The sequence below is a fragment of the Podarcis erhardii genome, assembly GCF_964252035.2.
Source record: "Podarcis erhardii genome assembly, chromosome: 6".
In the NCBI taxonomy this organism is placed as follows: domain Eukaryota; kingdom Metazoa; phylum Chordata; class Lepidosauria; order Squamata; family Lacertidae; genus Podarcis; species Podarcis erhardii.
The window spans coordinates 75,452,845-75,467,994 of NC_138510.1; the positions used below are offsets into that span (position 1 = coordinate 75,452,845).

At 43.3% G+C, this 15,150-nt stretch overlaps 1 protein-coding gene across 8 annotated transcripts in view; it reads left to right on the forward strand.

Moving 5' to 3' along the window:
• The window catches only part of LOC309343955 (uncharacterized protein), a 90,613-nt gene extending 76,360 nt beyond the window's left edge, over positions 1-14,253 (forward strand). For 6 of the 8 annotated variants that reach the window (XR_014157418.1, XR_014157419.1, XR_014157420.1 and 3 more), the window contains one exon: positions 11,188-14,253. Coding sequence is in view for 2 of the 8 variants with exons in the window: in XM_081866226.1 (XP_081722352.1) it covers positions 11,188-11,207 (20 nt within the window). In the remaining 6 variants the exon portion in view is untranslated. Of the gene's footprint in view, positions 1-962; positions 1,743-2,504; positions 3,790-11,187 lie in introns of those variants that run through there. The other 2 variants (XR_014157421.1, XM_081866227.1) reach the window with 2 other exon arrangements.
• The last annotated feature ends 897 nt before the right edge of the window (positions 14,254-15,150 follow it).

The following is a 15,150-nucleotide window of genomic DNA, read 5'->3' on the forward strand; positions in this document are numbered from 1 at the left end:
AACCACCTAGGGGTTTTATTTTCCAACAAATCCTTATATTGAATCCAAACATTATATAGTGCTTTCCTGACAATATGGTTTTTAAATCTTTTATGAATTTTTACCTTGTCATACCATATATATGCATGCCAACCAAATGTATTATCAAACCCTTCTAAATCCAAAATGTCTGTATTCTCAAGAAGTAGCCAGTCTTTCAACCAGCAAAAAGCTGCCGATTCATAGTACAATCTTAAGTCCGGCAGGGCAAACCCCCCTCTATCTTTTGCATCAGTTAATATCTTAAATTTTATTCTGGGCTTTTTGCCCTGCCAGACAAATTTGGATATGTCTTTCTGCCACTTCTTGAAACAGTCCATTCTGTCCACAATTTGTAATGTCTGAAACAAAAATAACATTCTAGGCAATACATTCATCTTAATTACAGCAATTCGACCTAACAAGGAAAGTCTCAAATTTGACCATATTTCTAGATCTTTCTTTCTATGATGGCACTTTGAAGGAGGTCTTCCAATGATGAGTTCAGGCTCCATGTAGGCTGATATGGAAATATGTGTTCTATAAGGAACTGGGGTCCAGAGCCATGGAAGGTTTCATAGGTTAAAACTAGCACTGTAGATTAGGCCCAGAAATGTACTGTAAGCCCATGCCTAACATCAACAAGATGGGAAGCCTTTAAAGCAGTATGAAGAACCTATGGCCCTTCCACTGTTGTTGGACTACAGCTTCTTTCAGCTCCAGCCACCATGTCCAGTCTTCTGGAATGATGGGAATTGTGGTCTAGCCACAGCATATCTGTCCCTGCTCTTCAGAGCTAGATTTGGGTCCTCTGGCTATCCTTATGTTACTATGATTGTCTGAAATAGGACAGTGACTATTGGCTGTTGGCATTTTTGTGAATACTGCCAATCCCATTTTTATATATATATCAGAAAATTGATTTGTGTTTGACCTCTTTTTAGATATATACCAGTGAATATTCCTGATGTAAAGAGTTTTCAGACATTGCCCAAATGTGTCTGGATTTGCCAATATACACAAGTGAGCATCAACAGCCATGTCTTTTGGATATTCACTGTAGTGCACATGCACACGCACACAATGTAAGTACAGAAAAACTAGTAAAAATTCATGAACTTGTCAACCCAGTGCTGTAAAGAGGCATTCTGCTGTGCTACAATACTTCTTGAGAAGACAGTGATAGCAAGCCTAAGTTGCCTTGCTAGGAAGTGAGTTTGATTGAGTTCACTGGACATTCTAGCTAAATGAGCTTATTTAGGATCAGGCTAAAATCAAGAAGTCATTCTCATGCAATTTTGGACCTTTTGATGCTAGAGCATTTTTAGCTATTGCACAATACTTCACTAATTGATTTTCTAGTGACAGTGGCATCATATTCCATCTGCATGTAATGGGTTGTGTTGTATCGCATCTAAAATATTAAAGCTTGCAGACAATATAGCCTCACCACTGTCTGCTTATTTTAAAATCTGGCTAGACGTGCACTTCTGCATAATAGCAATGGACAGCTTCCCAAAAAGTATTTTTTGATAAATCCCCTTCACTTTGATTAAGTAAAATTAAAACAAAATGGTCACAGAATGTTGTGTGGGCCTCACACGAAAAAGATGGGGCACTGAAGTGGACACATTTCTGAATTATGATTGACATTTTTAATAAACAAATCTGACTAGATGGTGCTCCCATGCTGGACTTGGTCTGTTTTATTTCCATGGGTCAAGCACATACAGTGGTACCTCGGGTTAAGTACTTAATTCGTTCCAGAGGTCCGTTCTTAACCTGAAACTGTTCTTAACCTGAAGCACCACTTTAGCTAATGGGACCTCCCGCTGCTGCCACGCTGCCGGAGCACGATTCCTGTTCTCATCCTGAAGCAAAGTTCTTAACCTGAAGCACTATTTCTGGGTTAGCAGAGTCTGTAACCTGAAGCGTCTGTAACCAGAAGCGTATGTAACCCAAGGTACCATTGTATTTAAATCTTTCCTACTGAAATTGTTGGGACTTAAAAACACTTAACTTACCTGGATTGTGTCTAAAGGTGGTTTTTTATTTTAATTAGCTGCATCTACTCCTTCTTTGATGTGGTTTCCATCTTTCTTATTGGAACAGCCATGCCCAAGAGAGTTTATAAAATAAATCAGGGAAGTCTGTTCTGAGTCATGATATCAGGAGTGAGCTAGACCCTCATATGCTACCCCTTCTTCAGTTTTATCTGCATTTGTTGAGATTATAGTTAATGAATGGTGGATCCATTGCTCAGAGGTGGATCCATTGCTCAGAAGCTACAAGGGTGAGCTGGTCCTTGTTAACAATACAAAGTTACCCAGATGTTGCCTTGTTATAACACATCCCACTGCCACACACAAAAAAAAACCAATGCTAAGATGCTGGAAATCTATACTGCTGGGCAATTATCATTCTGGCACAGCATATAGACAAATATAGTTGTCGCAAACCAAAGCATTTTAAATTTCTACCTTCAGAATGGCAGAGCCTAGTAAAAGGGAGAAAAGGGCCTCGATTAAAGCAGGAATGGGGAACCTGTGACCTTCCAGAGGTTGTTGGACTACAACGCCCTTCATTCCCATGCTGGCTGGGGCTGATGGGAGTTGGAGTCCAACCACATCAAAAGGCCACCACCCCCACCCCCGAATTAAAGCATCCTTGACAAGCTGCCTAAGACTTTCACACCTTTGCAGCTAACAGAGTGAAGGCCTGACTGTCTAAATGCTGCACAGACTAAGGCTGCTGTACTCAGAAAATGAAGCTATCAAAGGCAGGACCCCTTCATGTAGATGCATGGCATATATGACATGTTGTGGTTGTGAGGCTGAATTTAATCATTAGTTGATCTGGACATCAGAGAGATCTGATGGGAGAGAGCTGGGGAGCATAATTTTGAATAGGTATGGAACATCTCAGGCTATTCATGTTCCCCAAAGAATCTGGGCCTGTAAATTGTAAGCCAAGCACTGGTGGTGATGATAAATAATATTATGGTGGGTTTGTTCATAGATGTTGCTTTTCAGCCACACACACAATTCCTCTTCCTCCATTTTGGCTCCCATGCATGCCTACCCTTCCAGGTCTGGACATTAGACGAATCCTCTGGATAGTAGGTCCACCATAGAATCAATCACCCTCATTGGTGCTGTGTTCTCCCTTGCTGGATGTCTTGAAGCAGAGGCAGAATAGGTATCTGTAGGAATTAGCTCTGGATTTGCCACCTCAGACAGAGGCTTAGACTACTGTCAAGCAGCCTATAAGGCTTTGTTTAACTCTGTGCTTTTCTTCTAATTTTTAATTGCAAATATAGCAGAAAAGAGGAGACAACGTCATTTCCCATTAACAATAAGAATAATCCACCAATCTTACTTTAAACATAGACATTACTATACACCCAAATTGGTATCCAAAAGAGATTGTTGATTATTAAGATAGATGTTCAACTGTGGAAGGACCACTGAGGAATGGATGGTGGGTCTTCACCTTTCCAACCTTGAAGCACAAGTCTCTTTGCAACCATAAGGACTCACAAGCGCCACTTTTTAATGCCTTGATCAATGCATACATTTTACCATTATATTACTGGTTTCTTTGTTGCAATTGTAACAGGTGTAGAAACTCATGCATGGTGCAGACAAACTGAATAGAGAAAATGTTCTCTTGCACCCTCATAACACTAGAACTTATAGACATCCTTTGAAGCTGAGTGTTGGAAGACTTAAGACGGACAAAAGAAAATCCTTCTTCACACAGCACATCGTTAAGACTCCCCCAAGAAGTGATGGCCACCAATTTGGATGGCTTCAAAAGAGGATTGGACAAATTCAGAGCTTTTTTTTCCCTAGAAAAAGAGGTGCCAGAACTCACCATGAACGCCTCGCTTGTTCTCTTATAATTGCTATAGCACCCATCTGAGAGGTGCCGGAATTTTGTTCCATCGAGTTCCAGCTGAAAAAAAGCCCTGGACAAATTTATGGTTATCAATGGCTCATGACAACAACTGCTATCTTCTTCCTCCTCTATCAGAGTCACTATGGAGTGGCCGCTGAGACCATATAACACCGGTCCTGAAAGACCTACATTGGCTCCCAGGACGTTTCCAAGCACAATTCAAAGTGTTGGTGCTGACTTTTAAAGTCTTAAACAGCCTGTAACCCAGTACCCGGGTTACAGACGCTTCAGGTTACAGACACTTCAGGTTACAGATTCCGCTAATCCAGAAATAGTACCTCGGGTTAAGAACTTTGCTTCAGGATGAGAACAGAAATCGCACGGTGGCAGCACGGTGGCAGTGGGAGGCCCCATTAGCTAAAGTGGTACCTCAGGTGAAGAACAGTTTCAGGTTAAGAACGGACCTCCAGAATGAATTAGGTTCTTAACCTGAGGTGCCACTGTATACCTGAAGGAGGGTCTCCACCCCCATCATTCAGCCCAGACACTGAGGTCCAGCTTGGAGGGCCTTCTGGCGGTTCCCTCACTGCAAGAAATGAGGTTACAGGGAACCAGGCAGAGGGCCTTCTCAGTAGTGGCACCTGCCCTGTGGAATGCCCTCCCATCAAATGTCAAGGAAATAAACAACTATCAGACTTTTAGAAGACATCTGAAAGCAGCCCTGTTTAGGGAAGTTTTTAATGTTTGATCTTTTATAATGTTTTTAATATTCTGGTGGGAGCTGCCCAGAGTGGCTGGGGAAACCCAGCCAGATGGGTGGGGTATAAATATATCATCATCATCATCATCATCATCATCATCATCATTATCATTATCATCATCATCATCATCATGCCTATGGATGCCAATGGTTGGAAATCACAAGTGGAGAGAGTGCTGTCATGCTCAGGTCCTTTTTTTGCACATCCTGTAGCCATCTGGTTGACCCTTGGGAGAGCAGGATGTTGGAAAGGATGTTCCTATTTTCATTGGAGAAATGTTGGAGGGTATTGTAGGTGGGACGTGGGTGGCGCTATGGGACGCGGGTGGCGCTGTGGGTAAAACCTCAGCGCCTAGGACTTGCCAATCGCATGGTTGGCGGTTCGAATCCCCGTGGCAGGGTGCGCTCCCGTCGCTTGGTCCCAGCGCCTGCCAACCTAGCAGTTCGAAAGCACCTCCGGGTGCAAGTAGATAAATAGGGACCGCTTACCGGCGGGAAGGTAAACAGCGTTCCGTGTGCTGCGCTGGCTTGCCAGATGCAGCTTGTCACGCTGGCCACGTGACCCGGAAGTGTCTGCGGACAGCGCTGGCTCCAGGCCTATAGAGTGAGATGAGCGCACAACCCTAGAGTCTGGCAAGACTGGCCCGTACGGGCAGGGGTATCTTTACCTTTACCTATTGTAGGTGGGCCATTGACATGATCCAACAGGCTCTTCTTATGCCCTTAATGCAATGAAGATGAAAAAAAAATACCTTCTTAGCAGCGCATGTCGTAGTGATCTTAAAAGTAAGAAGGCGAGGCTCATCAAGAGGCTGGGAAAACAGAGGAATAGTGATCAAAGTGCCTTTGATTCAGTACTTTTCACTTTATGCAGCTGACTGTATTCCTTGATTTTTTTATTGATACCTCCCCACTAACTTTGAAGAGTCGGCCCAAGAAGTGGGGAAATGGCTGTCACAATGGCATTTACTCAATATTCATAAATCACTTCTCAAAAAGATGATTCCCTGCCTCGGCCCTCTGGCTCATTCAGCCAGTCCAGTTCCCATCGGCAATTGTCTAAGGCAAACACAGATTGATGTGGCGGTGGCAGAGAAGAGGTGCAGCCTGCTGTTCTTCACACAGATTTGACCTCTGCCTCTGTTCCTCTTGGCCAGCTCACATGGCTCCTTCCACATTGCACAGAGCAAACCGTGATAGATTTGAGCAAACGAGTAATGCAATTCAAGTGCAGCTTGCCAAGCACCACCGAAACACAACGCTGTCACACCTTGTGAAGAATTAGGGGACAGCAAGGGAAGCTTAGCATGCAGCACCATGAAAATGAATGTCTTTAAATATATCTTAATATCACAGTAGGATTGACAGCTCTAATATGAGATTGCTTTTCTTTTTTAAATGTAAAAGATTTAATTCCAGGGGGGCACTCAGGCTGCAACCAGTTGAAGTATGGTGAGATTAAAAATATATATAATTATGATCTTCTTAAATGATGCACTGGGCGGGGAATCAGCAAGAATAAGAAGACATTTTCTTCTAGACTGCTAAATAGCTTTTGTTTAGCCCCTACTATTGCATCAAACTTCATTGTCCTAATCCCACTCATCAGACACCCTCCCGCCCACCCACCCACTCCTATTTCATGTTGCTATAGCCTCTTCTCAATCTAGTTTATGTTATTCATTTAGATTGAAGCGTAGTCATTAAACAGTTGTGCTTTTTTGATTAATTATATATGAGAAATTAGGGAATCTGTCCATTTCGTTTTCTTGCTTTTCTAATCTTTTCAGCTGTCCTAATTTCACATCAGTTTGTGATGTTTTTATTTTTAAACATCCTCATGAAAATGTGCACACATTTTTGCAAGCAATTTTCTTGAAATGGCTTCTCTATGCTAACCAGGAAGTCCTGTCTACAGTCAACGGAATGACTCTTCCTATCTCTGCGTCTGCGACCTCCTGGGTGATGCAGACGCCATTAGGCAGTTCAATGTGCATGTGTACTCTGTTCATTTCCCTCCTTCCCATTTCTGCCTCCCGTGTGGCCCCAGGCACTGGCAACCCATGCTACGTCACTGCCAGAGGGTAGTAAGTGGAGTGAGAGAGTGTTGTGATCAGGATGCAGGCCTTACATTGCATGCAAGTCTCTTCTAAATGAACTAGATCCATGATCTCCAGTGATGCTACCAAACAGTAAAGGATCAAAGGGAAGCTGCCCTGTGCAGACAGGGTGCAGGCGATGTGATTGCGGTGAGGATTCCACATTTCTCTCATGTATAGAAACAATTATGGAATAGAAGGGTATTATAAATTTCATCCCTATTTCACAGCCCTTGATACGAATCTGAAAACAAATTTTTGATTTATTAATGCCATCCACGCCACTTCCCAGACAAAGGAACTGGACAGGGGGAAAAAGAGAGGCTGCAATTCTGTGCTCCGAATAGCGTTCTGAAAGCCTCTGGGTATTTTTTAATATCACGCTTCTCAATGTTAATCTCTAAAGATCACTGAACTTGCATTAAATCTACAGATAAATAATGTTACACGGTATTACGGAGGTGATAAAATGTGGAAAGCTGCCGTAACCTTCTAGGTGGATTTTCATGTCTAGGAAAGAGGAACTCTACAATGTTGGGCTGCCATTTGCAGGTGGGGGCAATCTGTCAGTACAAAGGAATAATGTAAGGGCATTTAGCAAGTTCCTCTCTTTTGTGCTATTGGGTGGGCTTAACCCACAGGTCTCTAGGACTCATGGCCTGCCAAGGCAAAAGCAGCTTACCAACCCTAGACTGGGGCTTGCTGGGACTTCCGGGTCGGCGCCATCGCCGAATGGCGGACTCCCTCCGAGCTCCGGAGGGAGCCTGCACGGCAGGGGCTGGGTCCTACCGCACCGGCGATGCGGGGACCCTTAAAAACCACGGCCACGGGGGCCGTGGACATGGAGACTCGGCTGACACCGTCAGCGCCCTCCCGACTCGTGAAGGAGCCTTTTTAAAGGCTACGGATCGGGTGCCGGGGAGAAGCGTGGTGTTTTGAGTCCTCTGCTATCCCTGCCGTGCGAAGCCGCATGCCATTCGGCGGAGAGCGCTGGCTTCTTCCTTTGAAAATTCGGACCTAAAAGAACAACCTGTAAGTAATTGGAACTTGGACTAAAAAGAGGGATAAAAATTTTAAAAATTTCGGAGCGAGCGGGGGAGGCGCAAAAAAGGAAGTCAGCCACCCCCTCCATTGTAGAAGGATCAAAGCAAAGGATCTGATAACTAAGATCGGAGTAACATCATTTTGGCAAGTTTTTAACCTCACGAGTGAAGAATATGAGATTGAGTTGGAGGAGGAAAGTAGAATTCGGACTTAAAAACAACCCCCCCTGGAACCCCGGGAGCGATCGATGACGGAGTTTGGAGAGGAGAAAGGCAAGTTTTGACAGCTGTCAAAGAGCTGTCAAAGCGGAAAATAAGATAGAGACTATGTTACAAGAACTTTGCTGGTTATATTTGTTATAAATTGGATATAAATTGTTTTAAATAAGGATTACAAAGTTACTAGGGCTAATGGATGCGATCTGGAAGAGAACTCAGTTTTTGCAATCCACCTAGAGGAGCCGAGGGATATTACAAGTTTTAGCTGGAAATTGGAACTGAACTGTTTATCTCCTGGGAAACTGCAGAAATGGAACATTATTATGACTACAGAGGCCACTACATCGAAGAAGACAATGGAATCATCTGTTGTGGAATGAAAGGAACTTGACGTAATGTTTTGTTTCTGAATAACAAGCCTCTGTAAAGGAACTAACTTTTGGAATTAGGACATTTGTGCAGGAAAACAGGGACAGAAAGAAATAGAAAGAGGAGTCTGATCAATAAGAACAACAAAATAACAAGAATTGGACCAAGTCAAAAGTGGGGACATTTGGGACATCCAGATTTGACAAGCTTAAGGATTATAATTTGGAGTTTTTCACTCCTGGATATAAAAATCTGGATGGAAAAAATGGGCCTCTCTTTGAGACAGAATCCTTCCATGATTGGACACTCGAAATTAAAGAGGACTGGCAAAGGACTATGATTTAGAGAGACGTGGAAATATCGGACATTGAGGAACATTGGGAACGCAACCGGGAAAAGGGGGGGTGGGAAATGTGGAATCCTTAAAGGCGTAAACTATGTTTTATTTAGGCTATATACATTTATATGGTATTCTAAAGTGGGGAACTCGTGGTGGGAATAAGCCGATTTTAGGGGAATGGAAAATAATGTTGTTGTTTTTTTTTAAAAAAAAAAAAAATTGGGTTAAGGATAACAAGTTTGAATTGAGGAGAAGAACTTGTTGAGATCATTTGAGAGATTTGGAATACAAGGGGGGGAGGGAAGGGGAAGTCCTGAAAGGATGTAATTGGAAAAAGATTTGAAATTGGATGTTTTATTAATTTGTAATTAATTGGAAAATTTTAATAAATATTATTAAAAAAAAAAAAAAAAAATAGACTGGGGCTTGCTGGGTCTTTCACAATAACACCTTTTTTCTGTTCCAGGCAGGCTGTAAAACCAGTTTTTACTGAGCCTTTGGTAAATGGCAGGTGGCTCTCAAAAATGGGAGCTTTGAATGGAGGCTGCTTTAATAAAGGCAGTGGTGTTCACAATTTCCAGCCCCACTCCCGCTTTGAATAATTGTCCCACCCCTAAGGGAGGACTGAGCTCTGTTCCACTCCAGGAACCGAGTTGGGATCACATGAGCCTGAAACTCACCATGACTTGAACCTGATAACTAAACCAGGGCTGGGCAATGTGGTGACCTACAGATGTTCAGAACCAGCCAGTATGGCCACCGGTTACAAAACATGGGAGCTGTAGCATCTGGAGAGTACCATGAAGTCTATCTCTCAACTAAACCATGGTTTGGGTCAGATGTGATGACCCAGTGGCCCTCTGTATTTTCTTGGACACCGATTCCCATCAGCAGCAGCTAGCATGGCCAAGAGTTGGGGATGATGGGAGTTCTAGTCCAACAAATTCTGGAGGGCCACAGGTTTCCCCATCCAGGTTTAGGTGATTATCAGCATCAACAGTGAGTGTTGCCTAAACAGGAATTAACCATGTTCACTTGAAGACAGGTCTGGCCCACTGATGAGGCAGGGCAAGGCATCTGCCTCGAGTGGCAGAAGCCCAAGAGGTGTCATCCACCTCACCTCCACTGCCCTTCCCACTATTTCCTCCTTCAGCTGTGGTACCATTTTCCACCTTGGTCTCATGGAGTGCATGAGCTCTTATCAGACTTTGGTGAGATCTCATCAGATCTCACCGGAAGTCAGTGCCGCTGTGGGTGCTTCTCAGGTGCCACCACACAACACAGGTAAGATGGGCACAGTGTTGGTGGTAGGGCAGCATTAAGCAGGGGTGGCAACATGTTCCAGTTTTGCCTCAGGTGGTGAAATGGGATGTGTTCCCCCTGCCTGAGGGTGTCTGAAAAGTGAGGGAATATGCTGGTGTGCCCAGATATTCAGAAAACCCACCAGATGTTATCAACATTCAGCTTTGAACATTGACATTAACCGAATGCTGGGCATTCCCTGTAACACACACAGTTTGCTTTTTGTCTAGATATTGTGTGTATTTGGGCAGATATCCAAAAAGTGTGTGTTGTCCTTTTAGAAGTAGCGTGACCAACACACTTTTTGGATATCTGCCCAATTTTTCTGTGATTCAAGCTGGGGAAATCAGAATCTCTTTACTTAGCTTCAGGCTGATTCCCGAAGAACTTGCTACACACCTTCTTGTTTATCAGCTTCCTCTTTAAAAAGCCAGTGCAGAAGATGAAGGCATGTGGACTTTTTGAAATCACATGTGGTGATGTGTTCTATGGATGTTTATCAGACCTATAACAGCCAGGGGTGATTATACTTCTCTCTCTCTCTCTCTCTCTCTCTCTCTCTCTCTCTCTCTCTCTCTCTCTCTCTCTCTCTCTGCAGTTTGCTTGGCTTTTTTAAAGAGGTGTTTTTCTTTTCCTTTTAACAAAATCAAATTTTGATCCCAATACCTGAATTCCACATACAGTGTGATAAAATCAATATACATCTCTACAAAAGCTGGCAGTTTCTGGATTTTATTCCCTGCACGTTTTCAGATATTCCCTCCCCTCTTCCCATGCTCTCATTCTTTTTTTCTCTCCCCCCCCCCCAAATACAGGCATAAATGGTGAAACTAATAATACTGTGGCATTCATCACTATCTAGCTGAAGACTAAGCAAAGTTTAGTACATAGTAAGCTAATAACGGGGGAGAAAAAATGAAAATGAAAGCTTCCCCTGCTATTGAGAAGGGGGGGGGGGCTAATGCAAGAAACACCAGATCAATATGAGTAGACCTGAGTTGAAAAAGACAAGATTTAAGATCATATCTGAAAGAACTTATTGACTTAGCTTTTCTAAACAGAATGCCAGATGTGGGGTGGATAACAAACAAATAAATGCATGCGTTGCACAAATCTTTAGCCTGTGTTTTCTTGCAGCCAATAGGATGCCTCCCTGATCTTCTGAAGCCAACAGCACAACTTCCACAATGGGAGAAGGCCCCAGTAAACACACCACCTTCACCACTTCTAAATCATCAAGGGAATTTTCAAACCAATCTAACGTTCATCAGTCAGTTCATTCAGGGCTCTGAAGTTCCACACTTGGAGCCAGTTTGCAGAGATGTCCACAACTAGGAGCTTATGAAGACTATTCTGGTGAGCCCATGATAGGGCAATATCCTCAGGTGGGGCTGAAAGGGGATGATGGAGAGCAGGAGCTGTAAGATGAGATGGGGGGTTGGGAAAGACAAGAGGTGATTTTTACCCCCTGGTGAGAACAGAAGGATGCAAAAACGGTGTTTCGGACTTTGATGCCTTGATCCTGAGAGACATTGCACTGACATGTGATGCATAAGCAGGAAAATACGCCAACTTTCAACCCTCCCTACCTGATTTCTGCATGGAGAAAAACAAAATTCCGCAATGAAAATTAATTAGAAAAAGTAAGTGCATTTGTGAACATCTGTGTTTTTCTATGTTTTAGCATGTTTCCATTAGCTCCTGGAAGAAACACAAGGCACTCGTTCTGGCCAGTGAGCGAAATAAATTGATTTATTCATTCATTCACACAAAGCACTGGAACACCTTGAATAGTAGAATCATAGAATCATAGAGTTGGAAGGGACCCCAAGTTCTATACCTGATGCTGGCTTGTGAGAGATCAACCCAGATGTTTTCAGCTTTATCTCTGAATCCTTAAGGACTAGAAATTTGCCTTAAACATTTGTGACAAATCCAAAATTCTGCACTGGCTCAAAATTGTGCATTCAGGCCTGCTCCCTAGGAGAAGTATACATTCAGCTACACCACTGTAAGAGCATGGCAACAATCTGGTCCAAAGGTGCCATGCCAAGTGAATTTGTTCAGCTCTGATTGGGCAGGTGCTTATTTGACTTGCATCCTGTCCACAGGATCAGAGCCTCACAAGCTGGTGCTTTTGTTCTGCAGCAGGTTACACCCTCTATTCCTTTTAAGCAGCATAGAACAAAGGGCACCCTGGCCAGGTTTCGAGCTGGCTCAGGATTTTGGGTGGTTCCTGATGAAGACAAAGGGAAATGGCTCCCACTTTGCCAATAAGCAATGTGGCAAACACAACCAACCAGGAACTGTGGGAAGGGTCACAGCAGAAACACATGCTTCGCACACACAAAATCCCAGATTTGGTTTCTGGAGTCTCCAGTTTTGTTTTGAGATGATGGAGCTTTTGAGAGAGCCCAAGACTCCAGGGAGCTGCTACCAACCAAGGAGAGTTCCTCAACCAAGGGTCCTCTAGATGTTTTAGATGGCAGCCCCAGACAGGAATTTCAGTGACACTCAAGCATAACTTCCTGGTGGATTCTGTCCAGTGAATCAGATGTATGTGTCTCCTGCCCAGCCACTCTCAAAGCACCCTTCAGTTTATCTAGTAGAAGACCCAGCCCCATCTGCCCTCCTATTGCATGATGTTTCACCAGCATCTCTGGTTTGTTTACATCCCACTCTGCTAGGCTATGTGAACTAGCTATGCTAGTCATACTTTACTGTGACTGATCATCTGGGGGGTGGGCAGGCTGGTTGGATTATCGGGCTGCAGGATCAAAGCATCATGGTGGTGGTGTTGTTGCTGTTTTTAAAAGGGGGAACTGGGCCACTCTTTAAATAACTCTCATTTGTTAGGATGGCACCACAAAGTCTGCTTCCAAATGAGCAGAAGAGAGACAGAAATAAAGTGGAGTTGTCATGGGCAATGGTGATTGTTTAACACAAATTGATTTAAGGCAGAAATAATAAGAAGCAGAGGGAACGATGATGAGAAATGGAGGAGCCTGGTGCAGAGGCAGAGGAGCAGATAGACAAGAAGCGGGGGGAGGGAGGAGGAGTTTGATTCAGCAAGTGCAAAGGCAGAATTGTGTTCTCTGGGAGGCAATGCTCAGCTTACGCTGTCTCTGTTTTAATATGTTGTGAAATGTGCGCAGTCAACTATTGACAGATGACCATTGCAGCACACTGGATTGTGAATCAGATTGGGATCAGAGACACCTCGTTGCAAACCCACGCAGTCATGAACCTTCCTTGGACCAGACCCTGCCTCTGTCTCCCTAGCAGGGCTGTATTGAGAACAAAACACATCATATCCTGAGGAATTATTCCAAATATTGTCAATACTAAATGTGATTATTGCAAACCTTTTGCTTTTACAATCTATACCAGCAGCTAAAGAAGCTGCAACCAGCTTTTGCTTCCTTACACTGGCATTTCAATATTGTAAACAGTTGTACTGAATAAAGATCTTTGTACACCCAAAGTGGTACTCACTTTACTTTTGCTTCATTGTTAAGATCTCTGGATCTTTGGAATCCCTGTTGTCATGAATTTTTAAAAACACGAGTTCCAAAAATGTGCATCAGGCTAAACTGCTGTTTATATGCAATGTTACATATAGAAAGTTGAATTAATTTTCATCTCATGTGGGGAGGGTGGAGAGAGTGTTCCTGCTTTCAAATTACATCTGACAATAGGCTTTTAACAGTTTGGGATGCTTTCACTATGACAATGGAATATTTTAATCTTTCATAATGGATTTTTTAAAAACCTATTTTGAAATGTATTTTGTCACTCTACAGAAGTGGGATGCTTTAAATGAAGCATTAGAATTAGGAGCTACTAAGACATGCTGTGTGTTGATTCCACTCAGCCTCACGCTAGCGAAAACCAGATAGGAATGCAATCTGCGTGCAACCCTTTAACAACCAAATTCCAGGCTGTGTGCATCTCTGAATTACAACCAATTAGAAATACTTTTCTCTTCTTCAAAAAAACACATTTGTTGAGACATCAGTCTAGAAGCAAGCAAAGGGCAGAATTCAACCAGGACAGTTTTATTTTATTTTTTAATTTACTGAAAATGTTTCTAACCTATTACTGTGATACATGGCTGGTTGTTTTTCTGTGGTTTCTTGATATATTGAATGTGCTTTGTATGCTGTATATATTTCTATTAATAAAAGAAAGAAAGAAAAGCAATGATTTCTAACCTGCCTTTCATTGCAAGGCAATGCTAGGGTGGGATGCAACATCACAAATTGAAACCAGCCACCACAATTACAAAGGGGAAAGGAAAAATGAGCAGATAAATTTGCAGCAAAAGCAGCAGTGCCTCTGTAACAGGGGCCAGAAAACTTTTGAGCCCAAGGGCAATGTTCCAGGGGTCACTTATCAGCGGTGGGAGTGGTGAGAAGCAAAAATGGGTGGAGCCAGGGCTTTCAGTCAGAACTTGCAGGAAACCAGTTCTGGCACCTTTCAGGTGGGTTTCAAAACCTATTAGATGGCTGCCACTTATTCTATGAGAACGAGGGAGGTATCCATGGGAAAATAGCACTAGTTGGAGCAACAAATGTAAATTCTACAGAAATGCTAATTTCCACACACCCAACACCCTCTCTCTTGTCCATCCAGGAAGCAAAAGGCCTTATGAGAGTTCAGAGACACATTCCAGCCTTCCAGAAGCACTTGAGGGTGCAGAGTATGGCCAATGAGGAGTGCAGCCTGGGGTAGAGAAAGGGTGGTAGCGAGAGAGAGACAGACAGACAGGCTGGGGAGCGACCAGCCCATATCTCTCTCTCTCTCTCTCTCTCTCTCTTTCTTTCTCTCTCTCTCTCTCTCTCTCATTCTGCCACCCCCTTTTCCATTTCTCCATTTCTGACAGGCCTTTCTTTCTTTCTGCCAGGTTGCTTGAGGAGTAACAAACACTCCTGTCAGAAGTCTGGACTGACCCCTTAGGCTGAGGGCCCTTGGTTGTCCACACCTGATCTATAAATGGTTGTTCCCATTTCTTCCAAGTTTATTTTCATTGCCATATGCCCTGATAAGTTCCTTCCACTCCAGTAAAATGCAACATTTAAGGTTCTCATTATGCAATAT